We start from the raw sequence: 18,416 nt of genomic DNA, 5'->3' as shown, positions 1-18,416 counted from the left end.
GGTCCGTGGGACTTGGAAAGAAAAACTTGGACGGAGGTTTTATTTTCCAGTGAGTACATGCATGATCCAAAATTATATTGAATTGAATCTCTATTTACAGTTAATATAAAGAGTATATTAAATCTCTCATCGTTTCTCATGTAGTGTGCAAAGCAGGACCAGGAAACTAACTTATGCGGCTATTACGTATGCAAGTATGCCCACTGCCTATCAAACCAAATATGCACAACACGAGAGCTCGATGTACGTATACATAAACCATTCAAAAGTTCATTGCGTATCGATTTGTTAAGTTGTTTATTAATTTCATATATTGATACGTCATTATTTTTCGAATGATAGCGTATTCACATGAGGGATAATCTCCCACACAAGGATTTTATCACGGCTGTTCAAGAATAGCTGATGGGATTCATCAACGAAGAAGTCCTTAATCCCGACGGTGAATTCTACTACGACGGATCGACAATTCATAACGTCGGTCCTTCCTCTTCTGACATAACGCCGGTGTCGAAGTCGTAGCTATATATAGCTACCGAGCAAAAGAATTGTACTATATACGCATGTATATATATATTTATATATGTACACATTTACTTTTGTGTTAATATATATTTTGGTAACATATATATATGCACATAAAATGTTAAGTGCTTTAAATTATACATATGTGTGTGTGTAATATATGATTTATACACACACACACACATATATATATATATAACCAACTATGTAGCAAACATGGCCATGCAAAGAAAAATGGTGCACCGATCTTTAGTCCCGGTTGGTAACACAAACCGGAACTAAAGATGGTTTGGCCGGCCACGTGGCTGATCGATCTTTAGTCCCGGTTATTTCACCCGGGACTAAAGATAGCTATCTTTAGTTCCGGATTCGTAGTCCCGGTTGGACAACCGGGACTAAAGGGGGGTTACCAACCGGGACTACAAACGGTTTCTCCACCAGTGGATCGTCGTCCTTGAGGCCCTGTCGATCGTCGTCCTTGGCGCAACTCAAGTCAAAGACTTCGCCCCTAATCAATTAATCATTGCACTAGAAAAGAGATAAGGGACGAAATTGAGGACTGGTAAAGGATTTTTGGAGGACACTCAGAGGACACTTAGTTTCTTTTTGATTTTTTTAGGTCCTTTGATTCATAGAAAAAGATAAAAGTTTTTGTATAGGATTATATTCCTATGGTCAATTTTATAGGAAAAATAAGTAAGAGGTTAGATCTCTTCGAAACTTTCATTTGGTTCATTTTTTTTTCCTTTCGTGCAGTCAAAGGACATTTCCTCCTGTTTCCTGTGTTTTCACTTCATGTCGGATTGAATAAGCAGTTACTTCAATTTTTACGGTTTTTTCTATATCCATATTTTTCCTTTCCTGTGGTTCGAAGGGGCTCTAAGACTTTGATTTATCTCTAGTTCTTCATCACAAAATGTAGAGGGGAAAAAAAGACTTTTGACCTTAGTTTCTTGACGTGCTACTTCTACGAGAACCTAAAACACACACAGGATATACAAATAATTACTCCATCTAATCATTTTTTTTAAAAAAAAGAGAAGAACTTTGCAGTATTTCATTGATAGTGAAGATAGAGCAACATCAACATGATCAGAAAGGATAAATCACCGTGTCCCAAAAAAGATCAAGGATAAACACCAACCCAACACACAACACCTCACAAAGACCGGAATATCCCTCTAGTAAGTATTCCCAATGTCATATATCTATGACAAGTGGAGGTAATATTTGATAATATTTTTTAATTACACGAGTATATGTGGGAACACACATGGAAACAAACAAAAATGCAGAATTATTTGTACCAACATTTTTCATTTTGCCCCTGAGGGATTTTTTCCATCTTGGCTTTTTACCACTAAGGTGAAAATTAGTCATGGTTTAGCCTCACATTTGCATTTGCCCTTTGGCAAAATAAATAGACATAGTGAATGTTTATATTAGAGTGTCATATATATGCTATTTTTTATAGATAAGACTTCTGATACTAATTTAACAGCAAGCGATTTTCGTCCAATCCAGATCCTCAGTATTGCAGACTCAATGTGGGGCTGAGGGTCTGTGAGGCCCACATGTCAGTGAGCACATGCAGTACTGCAGGAGCCGCATCCATTTTCATCACCTTGACTCTTAAGACGTCAAAAGCAACTCTACAAACAAATTTAATGAGCTTTAAGATGCATTTGTGAAATGGGGAGCCTAAAGAGTCTACAACTCGTCCATAACTTTAGCCAGTAGGAACAGTACAACTGAATGGTATTTCTTTAATTTTGTTTTCCTTTTCTGATATTAATTTTATCGGAATATATTCAGGGCCATATAGTCTTTGAATAGTCATGTTTTTTTATTTACCAATCACTTTTTAATATCGAGATTAATATCAAACATTCACATATACTCTTTTTTGGGTGAAACAAATAGTATTTAATTAGAGCTCCCTTTAAAACATAGAAATAGGAAAAAAACATAAGAACCAAGTGACATAGATTTTAAATTCCTACAGGAAGACAAACCATATGAAAGTAGTTTAAGGTCCCGTTCGTTTCTCCAACTCATGAGTTGGATGAAAAAGAAGATTTATGTGACACATTTTTCAAACTGCTAAATAATACGTTTCGTGCAAAAACTTTCTATATGAAAGTTGTTCTAAAATATCAGATTAATCCATTTTTCAAGTTTGTAATAATTAAAACACAATTAATCACGCGTTATTACCACCTTGTTTTACATGAAATACTTAATCATTATCTTCATCTTCATCTTCATGAGATTCAAACACCATCTAAATATTGGTGTTTGATTGGAACACATAAGAAACATGGATTGCAAGAGACAAAAGATTGAAAACATGAACTAGGACCTCTTGGCCTTGTTTCTCCAAAATCACCATATAATTGTCCATTTCATATAAATTTCAAAGAAAGTGATAGGATTTAATCCTTTGTTTCAAAGGCTCTCATAGGAATTATTTTATAGGATTAAGAATCCTCCAATTTTTCTATGTTGATCCTCCACTTCAAAGCGGCCTTCAAATTGCACTTTGATGAATCTCTACCAATGTTAAAAAAATCTAACGGCCTAGAGAAGCACAAAGCATATCTAGATGAATTGTGGAATGCAGAAAAAAAAAAACTATCCCTAGAGAATTATTACAGTGTTTGTAGAATGAATAATTATGAATTACAAAATTATAGTTTGGTTAAAAACAAGAAAACTACTGAGAAGCACAACCTTAAAAACAAAAATCTCCATCTAAGGTTGATCAGAGGATGCATAACTATTGTTTGTACCAAGATCTTACAAGTTGTATGTTGTAGTTATCTTTCTCAAGCCATAAAAATATAATCTTTGAAACAAGTAAGTAAGGAAGCCGTGAAGACAATTCCAGGTGGTGGCAATAGTAAAAAAAATATAGACATATGAGAAACACAATCATATGATGCTGAAGGTTCAATATCACATTAAAAAACTACATATTTAACAAAACTACATATTTGAAGTGTTGTATCACAAAACTACATATTTAACAACAAATTTATCATGGAACTACAAATTTAAGGTAGAGTTTCACAAAACTACATATTTAATACTATCTCTGTTTTTTAATAGATGACGCCGTTGACTGTTTGTCACACGTTTTACCATTCGTCTTATTAAAAAAATTACATAATTATAATTTATTTTATTGTGAGTTGTTTTATCACTCAAAGTACTTTAAGCATGATTTATATATCTTATACATTTGCATAAATTTTTGAATAAGACGAATAATCCAACATGTGTTTAAAAGTCAACAATGTCATTTATTAAAATACGGAGGGGGTATTAAAGTTATCACAAAACTTCATATTGTAAAGTTTCAATCACTAGCACTGTCGTTCTGTTGGACATTGTAGTTTTGTAATTAAATTGGGACTGAAACTATAGTGTTGGGATAAATTTGCTACTTAATCTACTGTTTTGTGAAACTTTATCTTAAAGTTGTAGTTCTATGATAATTTTTTTTGTTAAATCTATAGTTTTGTGATACACCACTTTAAAGTTTTGTAAAATTTTCTCATATCACAAATTAAGAAGACAATTTGAACTAGTGATATGGTTCACACCAGTTTTTCACGAACCATTTCTGGTTCACTTTGTTTGTGCACTGTCGATGGTTATGACCCCTACAATTATTTCTATTTATTCTAAAATGTTTCAAATTTCAGAATACGGCGAGAAGCATCCTTGATATGGCATGGAATTGTAGGGGTATGACTTTATTCATCGGGTTATATATATACATATATAAGTATGGTTTTAGCATATCAATAAATTCGTAACTCAGAGATATCGCTAATCTCGACATGGCGATCAACGTGTTAAGACGACGCACTTGCAGTTTGTGAGTGTGTATACATGTTGAGTCGTAATCGAAATCGAAAAGAAAAAGGAAAGAAAACAATTGACGCTTACTGTCATCACAGCCATTACTGAAGTACCGATCATGCTTTCTACTCATTCGGAGAGATCACAAACTTTTATCGCATCAATCATCATCAACCGATCGAGCTAATCACCATCAAGTTAAAAAGCGAGAGGACAATAGGAGGCATCAACACCACAATAACAACACAAAAGAATTAAAAAGCGACCTCTCAAACATGAGCAAAGTATTTTTCTGTCCCCTTCTTTTTCAGGTCATGCAAAAGTAAATAAATAGAATACTTCTTCCGCATTAGTTTAAACTTGTATCGTTTTTTTAAGCGCAGTAATTATAGGCATACAAATTTCTTCACCATAATATAATCATCTAAAACCAATTTACGGCAAAAGGAAAAAGCTAGTATTAACCGTGCCAATTATTAGAGAACGCAGGTGGAAGCCTTAAATAGGCAAGCAGTCAGGCATTTAGCAGCGCGCTGCGCGCAGCAGTGAAGCCATAGCCCAAAGCCACAAGCTAAAAATCCGTAGTTGTTTTTTAATAACATCACTATTAAATCTGTATTTTACGATACGGTATTAAATATATAGTTTTATGTATTTTTATGATACGGTATTAAATATATAGTTTTATGATAAATTTGATGTTAAATATATAATTTTGCAATATATTATTTTCAATCCATAGTTTCTGATAGTTTAAATGGAGTTCAGTAAAATTTATTAAAAACCATGAGTAAATTTTATAAAACTACATATATTTTAAATTTTAAATTTGTAGATTTTAAATTTTAAAAGTATACTGTAAAATTTATTATAAACCATGAGTAAATTTTATAAAACTACAAACCTACATATTTAATAACAAATTTCGCAAAACAATAGAATTAAAATAAAGTATAGCAAAATTCCCTTGTGGTGAAACCAGCCTATCCGGGTTTAAGTTTTAGACTTAACATGGGTGCTCGTATTTACAGCTAATTATTTTTTTAGTGGTAAGTGATGTACTCATCGATAGCAAGATGTCTATGGACTTCATCAATCTCAAGATATACTTATACTGGTCCAGTCCTCCGAAGATGCTTATAGAGGTAGGGTATCTGTGTATGTGTTTATAGACGTGAGTGTGTGTGCGTTATGGGCACCTGGATTTATACTACGCTTCTAAAAAAATAAATTATAACAAAATTACAGATTTAGTAACAAAATTATTATAAAACTACAACATTTTATAATTTGAAGATAAAATTAGTGCTAAGAGTTTCAACTTTGAAATCTGTAGTTTTGTAATAGCACATAATTCTATGATACTCCGCATTAAATGTTTTGTGAAAAAAATAATCTTAAATATATAGTTTTATGATATGATGTTTTATTCTGTACTATCTCCGTCCCATAATAATTGTATTTCTAAGATTTACATGTGTCGCAAAATAATTATCATAATAGAGTACTAATTGTCTCATAATCACTTCTCATTCAAATTTATTTCTATTTTACCCTTAATTGTCCTCCTATTCTTACCTATACACCATTTAATGAGAGGTATCGTAATCTCAAATCTTAATATATGCTAATCAAAACCATATATCGAAATCATTTATTATGTTAAATGTCGATTACTCCCTCTGGTTTTATAATAATTGATGTTTTAGATAAGATTGAAGTCAAAGTTTTATAACTAACTTTGACAATCCATAACTTTAAAAAACAAGAACAACATATGTAAAAGTATTTAGTTTAAAAGAACAAGAATAACATATATAGATTTCTCTTTCAAAACACTAAACATTTATTTATTTATTATATATATTATAATAGAAAAATAAGATCAAACATATATTTTGTAGATCGTGTGATTATCCAAAATATTAATTAAAATAAAATCGGAGGGAGTATTATTGAACGGAGGGGTGGAAGCCCATAAATAGGCAAGCAGTCAACCAGATGGTCGGTATCCAGGCAGCGAAGCCCCCCCAAAGCCGAGCTCGCGCGCGGCGGCGTCGTCGTCTTCCTCCTCTTCCCCCCGAGTTGGATTCGTGGCCGCGCGGCGGATGGGAGGGGAGGAGGGAATGGCGGCGGGGAGGAAGAAGCGGGTGGGAAGGTACGAGGTTGGGCGGACCATCGGGCAGGGGACGTTCGCCAAGGTCAAGTTCGCCGTGGACGCCGACACCGGCGCCGCCGTCGCCATGAAGGTGCTCGACAAGGACACCATCCTCAACCACCGCATGCTCCACCAGGTAATTCTCCCGCTTCTCCTTTCCCGCTACCCTCCACATCCGCCCCCGCCAGTGCACGAGTCCAAATCAAACTCCTCGCACTCCCCCCTTTGCTTTGATCCGGGCGATTCTTTTTACACTTTTTTTTATTTGGGTGCTCTCCGCTGCTGCTTTGCTGTTTGCCAAATGGTGAGCAGCCGCGCATCGACGAGGGCGGATGGAGAATTTCCGAATATACCTCGACAGCAATGCGCACCACTGGTTAATTCGTGCAAGTTGCGCGCAGCTCTTGCCGTTTGATGATTAAGAATAAGGAATTAACTGGAGAGCCTTAAATTTCTTGTTCTCCCAAAGGGGAAAATACATTTTTTTAAAAAAAAAGAAAAGAAAGAAAAACTTAATTCGAGCGGTTTGTTTGGTGTTTCATCTCGTTTGGGCTGACAGAAGCTCAGTTGCAGAATTGAAATGGTTGGGTGTTGAAAGTGATTTTACCAAAATTTGGTCTGTTGTAGCTTAATTCGATTTGCGGTGTTTGCAGAAATGCTACAAATAGTTGGTTCATATGCTTATCCAACGACATCTTTTGAGGATGCATCTTGTTGCAAAGTGCTCAAGTTCTCTAATTATAGTGGTGTAAATCTTTTCCTAAGCTTCCTGATTTGCTAGTTGCTATGGAACTTGGTTTCTCTCCAATTGTGTTTGCAATTGCAAGTATATATTTGGTTTGTTTAATATAACTGTTCTATAATCCTAAGCCTACTGCTTTGCCATGAAGCTTGGTTTCTCTCCAATTGTGTTTGCAATTGCAAGTATATATTTGGTTTGTTTAATATAACTGTTCTACAATCCTAAGCCTACTGCTTTGCCATGAAGCTTAGTTTCTCCCCAATTGTGTTTGCAATTGCATGTGTATAAATTTGGTTTGTTTAGTTTAACTGTTCTGCAAATCAATGATGACCACCAGTTTTACCTGATTTTGCTGTGAGCACCCATTTCAGATTTCCAGTTTATGCGAGATGTACTTTCTTTGTGTTGTTTATGCAATATCGCTAATCATGATAACAAAAAAAAGGACTAAACCATTCTAATTCGGCATTAGATTACGAACTCACTTCTCATGTTACTTGACAGATCAAAAGGGAGATATCAATAATGAAGATTGTAAGACACCCCAATATAGTTAGACTAAACGAGGTATGCTAAATATTTACTTGCCATCTGTCCTATATAACTTTTCATTATTAACAAAACTCCTATGTTGGCTATCTTAACTTCCTGTGTCACTACTTTGTTACCATTACTATGATTTTGTAGGTTCTAGCTGGAAAGACGAAGATATACATAATCTTGGAGCTTATCACTGGAGGCGAATTGTTCGATAAAATAGTAAGGAGTCTATTATATACACTACCGAAATAACGATGAGCTGCTGTTCTACTTGAACTAAAAAAATATAAGAATTGTACCACTCTGGCAGTGTCTCCATATGTAAATTCTTTTTATCACCCATATAAACCAGAAACTTTCTGTTCAGTAAATTATAGGCCCATTATATAATCCCAATAGGCAATATAAAGAAAGGAACATTTTTTTATTATTGTGCATTTTCTTAAAATATGAACCTATGCGATCAAATATCTGTAGGCTCGCCAAGGGAAGCTTCGTGAAAATGAAGCAAGGAAGTACTTCCAGCAGCTTATTGATGCCATCGATTATTGCCATAGCAAAGGAGTCTATCATAGAGATTTGAAGGTCCGTTACTGATAAGAGACACTTGGCTATCATTTGTCCTATTCACTAGGTGCAATATCTCATGCTTACCCTTTTTTTGGGCATGTTATGTAGCCTGAAAACCTGCTTCTTGACTCGCGTGGAAACTTGAAAGTTTCTGATTTTGGACTTAGCACTTTGGCCCAGAAAGTAAGCTCAGTAATTGCTTTTAATGATGCTGTATTTCTATCCTAGAAGTGTTCTGATTGGGATTTCTTTTTTGAGGGATTTCAGGGAGTAGGCCTTCTTCACACAACTTGTGGAACACCAAATTATGTTGCTCCTGAGGTATGATGCTCTCTCTCTCTCTCTATCTCTCAATGCATGGTAAATTGAACTGTACGAAATGTTTTTTTTTTGGCAAGGAGCTAATTGATTAGCTACACTACATGCAAGAAATATGTCTGCAAAATTAGACGAGTTACTCGGGATGCAATTCAATTTTCCTAGATTTTCTTTATAGATCATATTTGTATGTATGATACAAATGTCTGTTAGACTAGAAAGAGATTACCTATTTCTTTGTTTCTCTACCTGTCTCGCAGTTATTTGGTTGGTTAGTTCTCTTCAGGGTTCTAAACCTCATTTTTATGCATATTTCTGCCATCATCACTAAATAAATATCTCTAGCTGTCTTATTTCACCATGTTCAAGCTATTGTGATTTTAATTGTCTGAACTAGTTCATAAAATTGTGATATGGGCATTTCAAGCCATTTCCTTAGACAAGATTAGGGGCATTTTTTTAGTACATATATGATATGCGCTTTACCATGTGTCAATGTTTTAGGTGCTTAGCAACAATGGTTATGATGGATCTGCAGCAGATGTTTGGTCATGTGGTGTTATTCTCTATGTTTTGATGGCTGGATACCTTCCTTTTGAGGAAGATGATCTTCCAACACTGTATGATAAGGTATTGGCTTCATTACTAATGTGTGCAGCATAAGTCTTTCTTTCCCTAAATTGTTGATGTGAACACCTACATAATCGTTCTACTCAGATGAGATTGAAACCTGATATGTTTACTCCTACATTAAAAGATTACTGCAGGTCAGTTTTCATGCCCTTATTGGTTCTCTCCAGGTGCTACATCGCTTATCCACAGAATACTCTACCCAAATCCAAAAACTGTAAGTACACACACTAGGTTGTTTCATTGCATCTTCAAGAAACAAATCATCCTTTATAGTAAAGTTTACCTCAAGCTTCCAAAGTACTCTTGTCACCAATTTAATACTTCAGTCTCAGTCTGCATGGCTGCAGAAATTATGTGAGAGAATGCAGAAAACAAAGACTAATTTCTTCATATCAGAGCTGCCATATATGTTACAGAAATACTGTATACAACTATACATGACCAGTGACAGAATCTTGCTAGAATCAAATCTAATAAGTCTAACGCATAGATCTTCAACCAGCATAGAGTGTTTGCTTTTGCAAATTGCCGTCTCCAGTTTCTTAGGCCTTTTTCACTATTTTGCAGCGTATCACTATTGAACAGATAAGGGAAGACACATGGTTTAAGAAGACTTATGTAGCCATTAAACGTGGTGAAGATGAAAATGTTGATCTGGATGATGTACAGGCTGTTTTTGACAATATTGAGGTTTGTGTATGCCATTGGTATATTGCCAATTGTCTGTCACCTATTTGCTTCTATAGTTATATTTATACAACTTTTCTGGCTTCAGGACAAGTACGTTTCTGAGCAAGTGACTCATAATGATGGTGGCCCTCTTGTGATGAATGCCTTCGAGATGATTACATTATCTCAAGGTTTGGATCTTTCAGCATTATTTGATAGACAGCAGGTAATTTCATAGTTCCACTCTTCCTTTTAGTTGGTAACACTCTTGGTATGGTTGACCATTTTGCTGTTGGAGAACCATTAGGGCAATGAAATTTGAAACGCTGATGGGTTTATAGTGTATGGAGATCTGGCATGTCAGCTTATTTCATTTACTTACAAGGCTGTGAGGCACTGGGTTTAGTGACGGTTGGTCGCTCAGGGGTTTCTATCTTGTTTATAATAAATGACTTAAACGAACATCCATTTCAATTGGCGTTAGTATTATGTGGAACTATATTCTAGCCACTGTATATGGATTAACCGACTGTAGATCGATCCCATTGTCTATTCTCTTTTCTTATCGCTTAGTGTACTGGTTGGTGGCAGACGGCTTCTGTTTTTTGCCAAATTTGAATGGAAATGGAAACCCTGCATAAAAGGAGAAAAAAACATCTGATTGCTTGCTTCTTAGCTAATCTCCATGGTTTAAATTGCACCTGTTTAGTTTGTGAAGTATTTGACCACACCAACCATATATTCATTCTAGTTGCAATGTTCTCGTATAGCAGAAAGAAGAACCCACTTTTCAATGTTTGTGCTCTTACATTAGATCTTCCTAGACATGTTTAGTATGTATTTTTTTATTTTACGTGGACCATACGTCATAGTGTGCCACACGTCATGAATAACTTTGGTGTTTGCTTTATGCATTAACTGCAGTCCTCATGAATAACTTATGTTGTCTGATGCAACTTTCATCACATGGAGTGCTCATGTTGCAATAATGATGGGTTTTATATTTGTAGGAGTTTGTCAAACGTCAAACTCGTTTTGTCTCAAGGAAACCAGCAAAGACTATAGTAGCTACAATTGAAGTTGTTGCCGAGACTATGGGTCTTAAGGTCCACTCTCAGAATTACAAGGTAATTACAAAACATTTTCTTCAACAAGCAACTCATTTCTTACTCTTGATGTAATGGTACTTATTGCTAACTCTTTTCTGCAGTTGCGTCTTGAAGGTGTATCTTCAAACAGAATGAGCCCGTTTGCTGTTGTTCTACAGGTAGTCTTACATTGCCCTTTGTTGGGGAACAACATTTTGCTGTTTGTCATTCACAAACTACATTTTTCATGCTGTCTTATGCTTTGAAATGCATCATTCGCAGGTTTTCGAAGTTGCTCCTTCTCTGTTCATGGTTGATGTTCGAAAGGTTGCTGGTGACACACTGGAATACCACAGGGTCTGTCTTTCCACATATCGTCTTGTATCCTAATCGAATATAGTAGCATGATTGCCTAGACTAGTTCATAAATCTAAAAAAATGACTGACACTGATAACTTTCACACAATGTGTCAAAATGCTCATTCGAAGGTGCAACATCCAACTTTTCGTCCATCCGGAACGATTGCTAACTCAGATTTACACTCATTGCAGTTCTACAAGAACTTGTGCAACAAGATGGAAAGCATAATCTGGAGACCGATTGAAGTTTCAGCGAAATCCGCACTGCTGAGGACAGCCACATGCTAGCCTGGCGCTAACGCAGCTGCAACTCCTGCATCAGTGGGATTTTCAGGTTTTCAGGTTGTCAACTCCTAGCCCGTCCACCGAAGTTGCTCTTGCAGGCGCTGCATGTACCACATAGCTGAGTCAGTTCTTCAGTAGATCAGTGTACCATTCTAGTTTCATGCACCAGATGTTTTGGTAGTATTGTTAATATAGAACTGTAGATAGTCCATATAGCGGCCAATTGTGCAGTCTGTATGTAACATGGATATAGATAGGTTTCTTGTGTAGTAGTAGTAAATAAGCTGGTTATTTTGCTGCCATGAAACTGGAATGACTTGTGAACGTCGAAATGCTCTCGTGTATGTCGGATCTTCTTCACTTAGCCGTTCTCAAGGATGAGAGCAATTAATCTTGTGATATAATCCTATATGTATTTCCAGGGCAGAAATGGAAAAGAAAAGGGAAACCTGCCTACCACAACTTTTAAGCCTTTGATCTATTGACTATAATCTGAAGTTAATTTTGATTTTTTTAATTTGATTCGTAAGAATAATCTTAGGTATATTTCACATCTCCTTTACTTGTCCTTTTGACTTTCTTGGAAAAAAGATATAGCAACCAAAGTGAGGAAGAAAACCCTTGGTATCAGTTTGAAATCAAATTCTAAAATTCAAAATCAAAATCAGCTTTCGACGAAACTAGTTTAACTCGTTTCGTCCAGCAGCAGTTAAACTAGTACTCCTAGCAGTCTAGCAGATTAGCATCCATGGAAAAAAAAAACCCATCTTTGAGTCCCATCATGCAAGCCAGGTACATAGAATGGTAAGAAGCCTTAAACTAATCCTTCCAATCCATAATCAAATTAGTGGCTGTTACCAAATTGTCATGAAATTTCTACCTCTCCATGACCACATCAACCAGAAACTAATCCCATGCATCTTTTATCATATAAACTAATTGCCACTCAAATACTGCAACCATGGAAAAAAAAATCCTATCTTTTGTGTCACATCATTCAAGGCAGGTAGCCAGGTACACAGAACGGTAAAAGAAGCCTTTAACTAATCCTTCCAATCCATAATCAAATTAGTGGCTGTTAAATTGTACTTCTTTCGTCCCAAAATATAAAAACTCAGATTCATAATACTAGAAAATATCTCATTCGGTTCTAGATTCTTATATTTTGCAACGGGGGAGTAGTAGGACTCCCTTCATTTTTTAATAGACGATATCAATAATTTTTAAATACATGTTTGATAATTTACCTCATTAAAAAATTTTATATAAATATATAAGATACAAATTATATTTTAAGTACTTTTAGTGATAAAATAACTCACAGCAAAATAATTACTATTTCTAAATACAACAAATAGTCAAACGTATATCTAAAAGTTAACGACGTCATTACAGTAATAAATTTCTACCTCTCCTCTCCATGGCCACGTCACCCAGAAACTAATCCAATGCATCATTTACCTTCAAACTAATTCCCACTCAAAAACTGCAAATCTATCTCCAAACCTTTCCCAAAAGGTTGCTTTGCTTATCTACCAGACTCTCTCTCTCTCTCTCTCTCTCTCTCTCTTCCCCCAGGTTCAGATGAACCTGTCCAGCCTCTCCAAAAAGAAGGTCAAGAGAGGAAGCCTGGTAATAATAATTCCAATGCAGACCAAAATCAGAGTCCTTTTTATTATTCCAAGAGACGAAATGGTGGTTTCGTCACGCCAGTGACGTAGTGGGTTAGCGTTGGGAATCAAAAGCCAAGTGCATGCATTTAACCCAATGGTGAGTGCAAGGTTGGAGATGTGCCAGCCCATAGGTAGGAAGGGTGAGATGAACTAGACGACCAGAGTTTTAGCAAAGACCAGCAAAAATTTTCTTTGGAATTTTGAGAGGACGACGAATCCGGCAGCGAAACTTCATGCTCTGGAAAAGTTGGTTCAGACAGAGACCCCCTCCAAGATTGTCCGGCTTGAAGCAGCTCGTTTGGAACAAAGGATCTTTCGAATGATGGCTCCTTTGAAATATAGGAATTTCACGTGGAATTTCCAGGTCTTTATCTTTCAAACATTGGGTCGTTTGGAATACACGAATTTCATGTGTATTTTATGGGGGTTCTAATCTTTTGAACGGCTCATTTAGGATGCATGGAATTTGTAGGAGTTTCACATGAAGGCTGTGTGTTCACGCCAAAATTGGAAGTTTGGTTGAAATTGGAACGATGTGATGGAAAAGTTAGAAGTTTATGTGTATAGAAAAGTTTTGATGTGATGAAAAAGTTAGAAGTTTGAAGAAATATTTTGGAACTAAACACGGTGGAATTTTGCACAGATTTCATTCTCAGAAGGGTTTGAAGAGTAAGGCGGTCAGCTTCAGTAAAATTCTCAACCAGGTGCCACTGTAAGAAAATCCAGGAAACTAATTAAGCATCACTGGAAGATCTTGATCTCAGTGAAACCAAGCAGCCGCTTCAAATCCATCAGGAAAACAAAGCAGGCACAACAACACAGGCAAAACCGTAAGTTTCGAGCTCCACTTCAAACAGACAGAATCGACTTGCATACTGTCATACTGATACAGCACAATTGCACAAACAAGTGATGACATAATTAGAACTCAAATCACACATAAAAGTTTAACTGAAACACCACATTTTATTTAATCTGGGAAGGTTACAAAGATTACAGCATTCAACAATCTGCCAGCAAAACCAGGGATCCGGAGTAGAAAAACAACCACACAGGGTTGTCAATGGCAAGGCCCTTCAGAATGCACCTTGCAAAGGCCGGATCCCCAAGGATAATATCAGGAGACCCCTACAAACACCATAAGAAGCAACCCCCATTGCAAACACAAACACACACACACACACACACTACCCACGATACCGCAAGCCGCACAAGACCTGAACTGGAACAAACATACGCACCCGAAGAGATCGCGAACACCTGGACACTGAAGAACTGGAGCAGCCAAGTTTCTACGAACGGTGTTGATGTCCGCGACTAACAAGAATTACCGGAAAAGAAGAACACGCTTTGACAATATTTGAGCTCCGAACACAACGCAATGGAAAAAAAACAGCATGATGTAATGACTGTAATCAACAAGGACAGAGGTTGGGATAGAGGGGCAGGGGTGCCACGCTAATGGCAGCCGAAGGCACAAGGAACAGGCACTATCCCAAGAGGATACCTGCAAAAAACGAGCACTCGGCTAAAAATGCCCCCCGGAAAACAACCGGCCCTAAGATGAAGGAAGTCCACCATGACTCAAAGACAGGACCCAAGAAACCAACTCTGCTGCTGCGAAGCTTGACTGAAGTAGGAGTACTACCGCTACGGTCGTATATTTGCATCTGGAGATGGATGACCCAGCACCTCCAGCAACTAGTTGTTGTTCCTCTAAGCAAGGATGTCGCACCACCAGAGCTGCTTCTCCAGCGATGCAATGTTGTGGTTGCCAATGAAGTTGAACTGGAGATTGAGGCCCTCCAACGATGCCGACATGCTGCCTAAGAAAGGAACACTCTTCTGGGTAACCTTCAAACAACCAGAAAGTGAGAGGACACGAAGTTTGAGCTGCCTCGCTGACGCCAACACTGCAACACCGTAGTCGCTGACCATGCAGTTTGAGAGATCAAGTTCGGCGAGATCGGTACAGCCCTCAGAAATGGCAAACAGGCTTGCATCAGTGATCCTGCTGCAACCTTCGAGACTGAGGCGTGCAAGCGAACTACCATGTGCCTTCACCAAGGCAGAAACAGTAGCATCTGTGAGATTCTCGCAGCCGTTCAAGTCGACATGGACCAGCCCACTTTCGGAACTCTTGATCAATGGAAGGAGCCCGTTGTCTGTAACTGCACCGAGACCACTCAAGTCGACATTCTCCAACTGAGGGCAGATCATGCCGACCACGGCCAAGCTGGCATCGGTGAAACCTGGGCAATCCTTGATGGTGAGGGATCGGAGAGACTTGCACAGGGGAAGCTGCGCGGGAGCAGAGCAGATGTCCTTGATCCCGTTGCACTTGACCAGTGAGAGGGCCTTAAACTTCGGGCTGCAGTTGAGGAGGAAGGCCAGAATGCCCATGAGAGTAACCTTGTTGCATTCCTCAATCTGCAAACTCTCCAAGACCTTTGCCGATTCCGCGAAATCCTTGAGACGGCCATCCGAGACCTGACCGCATTTCTTGAGGCTGAGCTGCTTCAAGCTCGGGCAGAACTTGGCAATCGATGCGAGCGCAAGATCAGTGACTCCCGGGCAGGAGCTGACACTCATGAACCTGAGCTTCTGCAGGCCAAGGGCGTTGGCCATCACCCAAAAACCCCTCTCGCCAACCGCGGGAAGGCGAGCGAGGGTGAGATCGGTGATCGCCTTCCCGTAGTACCCAATCACCGCAAGAGAAGCATCGGTGATGCTCAATCCCTGGAGGCGAACCTTGGCAAGCGATGCGGCCGCGGAGCAGACAAGGCCGGAGACACCCTGGTCACCGACATGCGCGCAATTCTTGATGTTCACCGACTGCAGCTTCGCGCAGCACCGGCCAATCGCCTTGAGGCCCTCGTCGGCAACACCGGGGCATGCCTCGACGGTCACCACCTTCAAGTCCGGGCAACCCTGAGCAATTGCAGCGAGGCCCTTGTCGGTGATCAGCGGGCAGCCGGTGATGTCAAGCCTCGCCAGCGAGGGGCAGCCGGCGGCGATCTCGGCGAGGCCGGCATCGGTCACCTGAGGGACATGCCACAGGGCGAGCGAGAGGAGCGACGGGCAGCCGCGCGCGGCGGCCGAGATGCCGGCGTCGGTGACGCCGCGCGTCGGGTGGCTCCCACGGATGACGAGGCTCTCGAGGCTTCCCCGGAGCGCGTCGGCGACGGCCACCGCCATGAGGCCGACGTCCGTGGCCTCTCGCCCCTCGAGGCACCTCTCGGAGGAGCAGCCGCCGCCAAGGGGGACCTCGAACTCGTCCTCCTCCTCCTCGTCCTCGTCGACGAACACCTGGTTGAGGTCCGGCACCGCCGCCGCCGCCGGCTCTCGCTTGATCTCCGACGAGCGGATGCCGCCAAGGAGAGCGAGCCAGCGGCGGGAGACGGCCGCGGAGGCGCACCGGGCGCGGGCGCCCTTCACGCGGCGGAGGATCTCGAAGAGGCATTCGTCGGGGAGAGCGTCGAGCGACGGCGCCTCCCGCTGCTGCTGCTGCTGCTTCTGCCTCTTGGCCGCCGTCAACCCCTCCTCCTCCACCACCTCCACCGCCTCCGCGGCGGCGGAGACGAAGCCGCAGGGCGGCACGGCGGTGACCCGCGCCCGCTTCCGCGACCTGACGCCGCCGAACAGAGCCGCCGACGCCGCCGGCTCCATCACAAGAACACCACCATCTGCACGAAGCAAACCCAAAAACACACATCAGCATGAACCCAAACCCAAATCCATTAAAATTCCTCATCTTGTTTACCTACCTCTGTAATCGTGGAACGGAGGCATGCCGACTTCTTCAAGAACAAATCAGACCAACAAATTTGGCCAAAAAAACAACGCAAGAATCAACAAGAGATGAGGAGAACGCCGAACCCAATCGCCAGGAGGCGAGAGGGGAAAAAAGACCGCAGATTTAGTGTGAGGAGATTAAGGGAGGTGGAGGAGGTGATGGAGGAGAGGGAAGGAAGAAGAGGGTGGGTGGTTTTTATGTGCTTTGGGTAGAGAAGAAGGGGGGGAAGCCAAAGAATGGAGAGGATGATGAGGATTCCTGCCCAACTTGCACAAGTTGTGTTGTGTGGGGGGGTTGTTTTTGGCCTCCCTGTCACACTGGATTTGCTGGATTTGCAATGGATTCATTGAATCTCTCTCTCTCCCTCTCTCTCTCTCTCTCCCTCTCGGGAGGGGTAGGGGGGTGCTGCAGTGATGCAGTGTGCTGGACATGCCTGATGCATGGACCTCTTTTTTTCCCCCTCTTTTTACAGTGGGATGGATGGGGAGGAGGCATTGTGGAGTTTTGATTGTGTTTGAATTTGAGAGCTTTGGGATGAAAAAAAAAAGAAGAAGTGTTCTTGTTAGATTTTTATTTTGAAAGATTATAATTGGATGCATACGGCTGTATAGGCATGTAGTAGTATGAGTTTGTTCTCTTGGTTGTTAATACTACTTCTGTTTTTTAATATTTCATGTCCTTGATTTTTTATGATTCGTTTGATTATTCATCTTATTAGAAGGTTTTGTGCAAATATATAAAAATATAGTGAAGATTTAATAATAACTCAAGTCATAAGAAACTAAATTGTAATAAACATATGAATTTTATAATAAGTTGATTGGTCAAATGTATTACTATAAAACAACAACGAAGTTAGATATTAAAAATGGAGAGAGTATAACCTCGGACATTAGAACATCAAAGAGAATCGGTAATTCGTGTATGATCTTGCACATTTCTCCATTACCATTCTGAAAAATAAAAATCTTTAAATCCAACTTCTCAATTGGTTTCGTCATCACAGGATATTCAATTAAAAAAATTCAACAATTTACTTTTTTTTCACACTAGAATTTCCCACAATTTTTGCATCGTTTTTGTGTTGATTAATCGGCATATGATTTTTAATTTAAAGATGCTTTGTTTTGATACATAGGTCATGTTCTTTCCTCCAATAAGAGTTAAATGAAGATTAAGATTTTCATGG

At 39.4% G+C, this 18,416-nt stretch overlaps 2 protein-coding genes across 2 annotated transcripts; one reads left to right on the top strand and one right to left on the bottom strand.

Moving 5' to 3' along the window:
* Nucleotides 1-6,411: 6,411 nt before the first annotated feature.
* Nucleotides 6,412-12,275, top strand: LOC127777950 (CBL-interacting protein kinase 24). The gene is made up of 14 exons (XM_052304571.1): nt 6,412-6,689; nt 7,800-7,862; nt 7,983-8,054; nt 8,313-8,420; nt 8,514-8,588; nt 8,673-8,726; nt 9,228-9,353; nt 9,481-9,570; nt 9,924-10,046; nt 10,132-10,251; nt 11,036-11,152; nt 11,236-11,292; nt 11,396-11,470; nt 11,666-12,275. The coding sequence occupies exons 1-14, from the start codon at nt 6,504-6,506 to the stop codon at nt 11,759-11,761; spliced, it is 1,362 nt and encodes a 453-aa protein (XP_052160531.1). The 5' UTR covers nt 6,412-6,503; the 3' UTR covers nt 11,762-12,275.
* Nucleotides 12,276-14,377: 2,102 nt separating this feature from the next.
* On the bottom strand, nt 14,378-17,565 carry LOC127777949 (EIN3-binding F-box protein 1-like). Its single transcript, XM_052304570.1, has 2 exons — nt 17,199-17,565; nt 14,378-17,117 (listed from the first exon to the last, which is right to left on the bottom strand). The coding sequence occupies exons 1-2, from the start codon at nt 17,221-17,223 to the stop codon at nt 15,148-15,150; spliced, it is 1,995 nt and encodes a 664-aa protein (XP_052160530.1). The 5' UTR covers nt 17,224-17,565; the 3' UTR covers nt 14,378-15,147.
* Nucleotides 17,566-18,416: the final 851 nt, after the last annotated feature.

This window comes from Oryza glaberrima, chromosome 6 (assembly GCF_000147395.1).
Source record: "Oryza glaberrima chromosome 6, OglaRS2, whole genome shotgun sequence".
Classification (NCBI taxonomy): Eukaryota; Viridiplantae; Streptophyta; class Magnoliopsida; order Poales; family Poaceae; genus Oryza; species Oryza glaberrima.
Note: the sequence above shows the minus strand (reverse complement) of the source record. Positions and strands in the feature narration are given on the sequence as shown.

What these genes read in the sequence shown, in the direction of transcription:
- LOC127777950 (XM_052304571.1), top strand. Translation starts at nt 6,504, where the DNA reads ATGGGAGGGGAGGAGGGAATGGCGGCGGGGAGGAAGAAGCGGGTGGGA. An exon ending in ACCACCGCATGCTCCACCAG is followed by an intron (nt 6,690 to 7,799) that starts GTAATTCTCCCG and finishes GTTACTTGACAG; the next exon opens with ATCAAAAGGGAGATATCAAT. An exon ending in TCTACCCAAATCCAAAAACT is followed by an intron (nt 9,571 to 9,923) that starts GTAAGTACACAC and finishes ACTATTTTGCAG; the next exon opens with CGTATCACTATTGAACAGAT.
- LOC127777949 (XM_052304570.1), bottom strand. Translation starts at nt 17,223, where the DNA reads ATGCCTCCGTTCCACGATTACAGAG. An exon ending in TCCGTTCCACGATTACAGAG is followed by an intron (nt 17,118 to 17,198) that starts GTAGGTAAACAA and finishes TGCTTCGTGCAG; the next exon opens with ATGGTGGTGTTCTTGTGATG.